Genomic DNA, 7318 nt, shown 5'->3' on the forward strand with positions numbered 1-7318 from the left:
TCACTTTTGATCGAAACCAACTTATGAGCCTTAGTCATTCAAAAAATTTAAAAAATTATATGTTCAAAAAGGAGGAGTGCAAGGAATTTTTTTGTGATGTCGATTATTGAGTATCATCGTCGTATTATTTATGACTAGCTTACAACATCATTTTTCATGTTTGAATCGGGTTGAAAAAATCATTGGGCTCAATAGGATGTATCACATTAATGTTTGAAGGCATAGATACATTCAGGAGCACTAACTGAACACATAGATCCTTATTTCAGATAATTTCGAATTCTCTAGGTCCATCAATTACTTTTGATCGAAATCAACTGATGATCTTAGTCATTCAAAATTTTTATATGTATAAAGAGGAAAGTCTAAGGATCTCAAATTAATGAGTATTATCATTGTATTATTTATAATAAGCTCCAATCGATTAGTAAAAACTCTAATCAATTAGTAAAATCAAGTCAAACCATGCAATTGATTTACAATGGTTCTATTCCCATTAATAGTATTCCAATCTATTGATATACTGTAAGAATAAATTTAGAAGTTGCAATTGATTATGACAAAGGAGGACATTATCTAGGCTTTGTCGAGATTGAAATCCTTATCCACTTCTATAACTTTATTTCATCGTAATCAATTCAATTATGCTCCAGGATCAAAAATAAAAAACAAATACCATGCCACTTTGCCAAGCTTGTGTTCGACTTCTTTTGACAACTTGATGCTAAGCGGGTGGCTTGATCCACTTTGTCGACAGGCTCTCGCGTACTGATCTTTGTCGACAGGCTCACGCGTATGTTTCCACCTTCAGAACGTGACAGGTGGTTCCTCCCGTGGCCACGTGTTCTCGTTTCTCTAGCACGCAGCCAAGCCCATTAACGGACAGTGACATCGTCACTCGAAGCGTCATCGTCACGACGCTTTGATTCAACAAATTTTCAATCTTCCATCGAATAATGAACAACTTTAGAGTCACTTTGGAGCTGTACAACGGATAGCACTAGCACATCAAAATCCAACGCCTTTAAAAAAGAACAAAAAAAAAAGTTACTTTACAAAACTTAGAAAAATCAAAATTTAAAAAATAAATTAATACAAAATGTTACAATTAAGGTAAATAAGCATATTAGGGAAAGGAAATTCTTTTCTATTTAGGATTATTTTCTTTAAATTGTTTCCATCTCTTAATCTGCAGAATGCGTATATTAACGTGCGGCCACAAGAAGAAGAGGAGGGTCCTATCCTATCCGAATCCGATACCGCGACACCGATATAATATTATAACTTCATTTACAAAAAAAAGGAAGCGGAATCCGATACGGAGATAGCGCCACGACTCCGATATATGGCGTACTGGTCGTCATCTCGGAGAAGCTTTTATAGCGGGTTCCAGAACCCCGAGGAGAGAGGCGAGCGCTGTCTTTAAATCTCCTCCGTCTCAGTCGCCCGAGCGTGCGAAATCGGAACCCTAGCGAGGTGTGACCGACGGTTTCATGTTTTTGCTTCTGGGTTTGAATTCGTTTATTTATTTATTTTTTTAATCTTTTTTTGGTTGGAATAGAGGCTGGAAACCTCGAGGAGGAACGGAGTTCATGGAGGGAGGTGGCGCAGGAAATGGCTTGGAAGCTGGCAGGGAGGCGAAGGTGGATCTCCCTCCTTGCTGCAGGAAGGCCAGGGCTTCAGCTCCCGAGTCCGAGGCGAAGTGCCATGACACCGTCGTGTCGGGGTGGTTCTCCAACCCACAGACCGGTCGGTGCTGCTGACTTCTTTTTCGACAGTACTATAGATAGGGTTTGGTTGCTACTTTCTTTGCGAATGTGCTGCTTTCTTTGGTGTCTTCTGCAGATAAAGGTAGCAAGTTTATGTACTTCAACAATCCAATGTGGCCTGGTAATTGACTTATTGAACTATATATTACTTTATTTTCCCTCTGCATGCCTGTTTATTTTCATCCAGTATTTACCTTCTTGGTTTCATTTTTTTTCTGTATGATTCATCCACTTAGAATAATAGCCTTTGTTTTGAGATTCTTTTCCCTTTTTCTTGAACTTTGTTTTGGACAATTATTTAAATTTGATGGAGGTAGATAGACACTCCTAATGAAAGTTGTTGGCTAATGCATTCTAAATTTTATTTGCAGGAGAGGCTCATTCATTGAAGGTGGAAAAGATTCTTTATCAGGGAAAATCAGAGTTCCAGGAGATTCTTGTTTTTGAGGTTCTGATTATATTTTGCAGAGTATATAAATACAAGTCTTTTTTTGCTCAAATTGTTTTCTTAGCTAACGACTTGTTGCCTATTTTTCAGTCTTCACTGTACGGAAGAGTACTCGTCCTTGATGGCATAGTCCAATTAACTGATAGGGATGAATGTGCCTACCAAGAGATGATTGCCCACCTTCCTCTCTGTTCAATTCCTTCACCTAAAACTGTAATTCTTTTACTGCACTGGATTTGTTTTCTAATGCTTTATTACTTGGACATAGCCTTGTTGGTCCTGTAGTCCCCACACTTTCTTAGAAATGAAAGTCATCTGCTAGTTGTGTGCTCATGAAATTCACCAACTAAGTCATGATATGTTAGATTTAGTGGTCAAATTCCTGCAAACAAAAGACCTCTTGGACATATAAAGGATAAACTTTTTTTTTGCTTTAACAATGTTTAGTTTAACCTGTAAAATATATGCCTAAGATTTCAATTGATGAGTTGATATCTATTTCTCCCACTGAGAATCTTTATTGGAACTTTTTTATGCATGCATAATGGATGTTTACATTTGAAAATTCTGTCAAGCAGGTTTTGCATGTAATCTACATAAAAAATTTTCTATCATGCACTATCATATAATTTATACCAGAGCCTTAGCCCTTATGGGGATGCTAATTTATTAATGTACGAGGCCTAAGCTAATATGTTTGTTATTTAGGTCTTGGTCATATGTAATCTACATAAAAATTTTCTATCAAGCACTATCATATAATTTATACCAGAGCCTTAGCCCTTATGGGGATGCTAATTTATTAATGTACGAGGCCTAAGCTAATATGCTTGTTATTTAGGTCTTGGTCATCGGAGGTGGTGATGGTGGCGTTTTGCGGGAAATTGCTCGACACAGTTCTGTTGAGCACATTGATATATGTGAGATCGACAAGTTGGTGATAGATGTATGTAAAATTATACTATGAGGGCAAATGACATGGTTTTATTCTGTTTCTTGATTAATGTCTTTTATCACTTCAGGTTTGCAAACAGTTCTTTCCTGATCTATCTGTGGGCTTTGAGGATCCTCGAGTTCGATTGCATGTTGGCGATGGAAGCAAAAGAGTCAGCTATTTCTGATGTTTTAAGTGGCCAACCACTTACTAAAAGAATTAGTTTAGCATTATTTTCCAGGTATTATTATTATTATTTTAATAGAAAATTATTACTTTTTTCATACAGCTGTTAAATTTTTGCGAGATGCTCCTGAAGGGGTGTATGATGCTATCATTGTTGATTCTTCTGATCCAATAGGTATGTAATGCCCCTGTTTCTTGTCAAAGTTCAGTGAAGGGATGTATGTAGCTGCCCCAATAGTTGGGATTAATGGCTTGGGATTCTTGTGAATCATGCATGGGGCTGCATTTTGAGTTCACTTATGTGACAATGTATTTTGTGTCTTTGATCAGGTTTGTTAGGGCACAAACAATCTTTAAAACTAAATCATTTTATCATATTAAGAATTTCTTTGGCTGAAAGTATATTTTTGCTAAAAATTATACAAAGAGGAAGTAGACTATTCTCAAGACCTGAAAATTCTGCATTTACTTAGCGTTGGCTAATTTAGACTGGTTGACAAATTGTCAGGAAGTATAGTGCTAGAGAAAATGACATTTTGTAGCAATGTATCATAGCATGTTTTGTTCTAATTAGAATGCATCATTTACAGATTGTTTTTTCTCTTTCGTAACAAATCTGAATCATTATAGCTGGATGGGAATAGTTAGATGTCAAAACATTAACATGAACACAGTGTTCTCTAAATTTTTATCCATTTTATTGCTTAGCAAGTTGTCTTCTTGAAAATCTTAGTTACTTTTGAGTTTCTGGAGGCGATCTTTAGCTAACGGATAATTGTGTCTTTTGGTTTGCTAAAAATTGGGTTGCTTCCTGGAGTAATCAAATTGATGACCTGTTAGATTAGTTTCATTCGACTTAGATATGATTTGGTTTTGTAATGTGTTGTACATCATAACCTTTGGCATTCTTGCTATATCAAAAGCTTGTCTTGAAGACAGTCCACAGAAACCTGTTCTTACAAGCAATCACTTGTGACACTGATTTAGTCTCACATTGGAATGAATTAGGGTGTCTACTTGAGGTGGTTTCTAAATCTTTTGTAAGTATTCATTCTGTCAGGACTGAAGCACTGTAGGATGTTTGGTTTTATCTGATTAATTTACCAGTTTTTCCCACCTAAAATTGGACATTTTGTTTTAATAATGTAAAGTTGATGAAGACACTGTAATTTATATACAAGTTAAAGCTCACTTTACCAAGATGATTGGTGTAATAGCTTACTGATTTTGATGTTACGCATATTGTTTTGCCATGTCATACTCTTAGTAAAATAGAACCCACTCGTGGCATCCTTATGTCTCCAAAAATTGATCCTGGCTGATGATTTGATGGGACTTATAGTTGCATAATGCCCATATGATACTGAGCTTTGTGCTCTTTCTTGATTAAATTTTCCCTAGTGAATGTATTTGTTTAGTGCGTGACTAAATCTTGAAGTATTAGCTCTCCTTCCAATACTGGAAGTCTTTGTCGTTTTACATCATACATCTGATGATCAAATAAGACTATTAGGTAGATTGTTTCTAATCTTTATTCTACCTATTGCCTAGACCTAAATATTTGGTGTTTTCAGGACCTGCGCGAGAACTAGTTGAAAAACCATTCTTTGAGACTATTGCAAGAGCCTTGAAGCCTGGTGGTGTTCTTTGTAACCAAGCAGAGAGTATGTGGCTGCACACTCATCTCATTCAGGAAATGCTCTCAATTTGCCGTGAAACTTTCAATTCTGTCCATTATGCTTGGGCAAGTGTTCCTACATACCCAAGGTTATGTTATTGAATCCGTAAACAAACATTTCCAATTCCATCCATTATGCATTTTGAGTAGTGTTCTCTTGATTTTGTCGCAATCTTTGGTTTGTCAAAAGTTTTATTTTAACTTTAAGAAACATTTTATCTGGCTATATAGAAATAGTTTGTTAGTTCAATCTATCAGTCTAAACTTATGTTTTTGAATATTGTCAATCAACAAAAAACGAAGAGTTGAGACTTTCAAGTAAAAAAGATCCATAAATGTTAATGAATATTTGTTTTATGATCCTAGAAGAAAAACCACCTGTTTGCATATACATTACTTATTATACGTATTGGTTACTGCCAGAACCTTGGCAATTTTGCATTTAATTGCTTCGTTGTTAGTGTAAGCTTTTTGTTGTCTATATTGTTTTTAATCTTGATATTTTATGTATATATTCTAAGCAAAAAAATTTATTTAATATTTATTTGAATACTGTACATATGCCTACAACCCGATGGTTTAATTTACTTGCTGCATTTTTTTTCAAAAACTTTGTTACCTTAGAACTGCCTCTGGTTTTCAGTTTTAGCCTATTTACGTTCTGATCACTGACCAGTAGCCTCTTCAAATAGGGTAAAATTTTATTTACATCTTGTGGAATTGGACATACTAAGATACTGTAACTAGGTAAATCCTTAGTCATAACTTTGTTCCTCCAATGTGGTTGGCTTCTGCTGGTTTCTCAGATTGATATGCATATTCTTCCTTGGATGTGTGCTATGCTTTTAGCTTGTGACATAGTCTACTTTACTCTGCAGGATTATGTTGTCTGATCAGCTTTATACTTCTAATAGTATTTTAGATGCTTGAACTTTTTGTCTGAGGATACTTACAATGATCAGAATCAAAATGCAGTGGCGTAATTGGATTTTTGTTGTGTTCAACAAGTGGCTCACCTGTGAATTTCTTGAACCCGATCAACCCAATTGAAAAACAGAAATCTCTTGGATGTAAGAGGGAACTTAAATTCTACAACTCAGAGGTACCATTATTGTTTGTTCTGAATTTCTTTTGTCTTTGATTTTTAATTGACTTGTATTTAAGTTGTGATATTTGTTCTAAGAACTGTAAGACTTTGGATTAACAACCTATTTCTATTCAGTTTGAAAAATTAATCCAAGTCATTGGAGATAGTTGCAATGAGTTGTGGAATCTAGTAATTGGGGGCGCCCGTTTCTTTTTTCTTTTTTTTTAAATCAACTTAGAGACAGAACTTGGGTTCCTTGTTTTCTATTTTTTTCTTTTTTTTTCAAATAATTATGAAATCAGTTAATTTTTGCGCTTCGTGAAGTTAAATTAGGTCATTTATCTTGGTGTATGTAGATACACAAGGCTGCATTTGCTTTGCCTTCATTTGCAAAAAGGGAGTTGAGCGGCTTTCTGAGCACACAAGCACCGGTAAAAAAAAAATCTTATAATCATTGTCTGCTGAATTTTTAAAACTCTCATTTTTAATATTACTAGATTTGTTTGTCCCTCATCTCGCTCTTTCATAATTGTCTGACCTATTACTTTACTTTATCGACAATAATTTATGATCTAGCTTTTCTCGACTCATGTTGCTCTCTGTGCTGGCAAATGCAGTTTGATTAAGGCTGAGGATGTTGAAGATGCGCCACGGAGGAAGAACAGACGCTTAAAAGCTCTCCTTTGAATAAATATAAATCTGAATAAATGTTAGTCATGGTAGAGTTGCTTGTATGAAAGACTTTTGTGGGAGCAATAGAGAACTTCTCAGATGCGTGATTGAGAAATTTACGATCGACATATCTAACTCAGATTTCACGTATTTATCCTCGCTCATCATGGTTATTATTTCTTGTCAATTTGTTGAGATTTGGTGAGATATGTGTATTTGGTTGAGATATCTATCCAATTTGGTAAGAATATGGCAATATAACAAAATCAATTGTTGGATTACTCCAGCAGAGCCCATGGGCCGCAGATTGCCTTGTGAAGTACTTTTTGTCCAAATCACAGTTAATCGCCTTAGCTGGCAGGGATGGGGCAATTCGGGATCCCTCGATAGGCCAGCTGGCACTTAGAACTGGCGCATGCCTTTGCCTCCCGTCCCTCCCAACTAAATTACCTAAACACCCCCATGGTCGCCCTAAACCACACAAACAAATTTGCAGGAGGAGAATTCTGGCGGACAGTTTGGTCATGAAAAATCACGATCTATT

The 7318-nt window shown here is 35.8% G+C and overlaps 1 protein-coding gene across 2 annotated transcripts; it reads left to right on the forward strand.

Annotated features, from left to right (window-relative positions):
- The first annotated feature begins 1387 nt into the window (after positions 1-1387).
- On the forward strand, positions 1388-6902 carry LOC141827677 (spermine synthase-like). Of its 2 annotated transcripts, XM_074714981.1 has the most exons (12): positions 1388-1476; positions 1562-1749; positions 1846-1890; positions 2141-2217; positions 2308-2430; positions 3059-3163; positions 3240-3311; positions 3440-3512; positions 4912-5104; positions 5991-6117; positions 6459-6533; positions 6720-6902. In XM_074714981.1, the coding sequence occupies exons 2-12, from the start codon at positions 1593-1595 to the stop codon at positions 6726-6728; spliced, it is 1056 nt and encodes a 351-aa protein (XP_074571082.1). In that variant the 5' UTR covers positions 1388-1476; positions 1562-1592; the 3' UTR covers positions 6729-6902. The 2 variants fall into 2 exon arrangements, with proteins under 2 accessions (XP_074571082.1, XP_074571081.1); XM_074714980.1 differs by having other exon boundaries at positions 2141-2430.
- The last annotated feature ends 416 nt before the right edge of the window (positions 6903-7318 follow it).

The sequence above is a fragment of the Curcuma longa genome, chromosome 4 (genome assembly GCF_044706935.1).
Source record: "Curcuma longa cultivar G26 ecotype Majalengka, Jawa Barat chromosome 4, ITB_CL_G26_1.1, whole genome shotgun sequence".
In the NCBI taxonomy this organism is placed as follows: domain Eukaryota; kingdom Viridiplantae; phylum Streptophyta; class Magnoliopsida; order Zingiberales; family Zingiberaceae; genus Curcuma; species Curcuma longa.

Excerpts from the sequence above, each read along its gene's own strand:
- LOC141827677 (XM_074714980.1), top strand. The coding sequence starts at position 1,593 with ATGGAGGGAGGTGGCGCAGGAAATGGCTTGGAAGCTGGCAGGGAGGCG. Across the intron at positions 1,891-2,140 it reads CAACAATCCAATGTGGCCTG|GAGAGGCTCATTCATTGAAG; the intron begins GTAATTGACTTA and ends TTTTATTTGCAG. Across the intron at positions 5,105-5,990 it reads AGTGTTCCTACATACCCAAG|TGGCGTAATTGGATTTTTGT; the intron begins GTTATGTTATTG and ends ATCAAAATGCAG.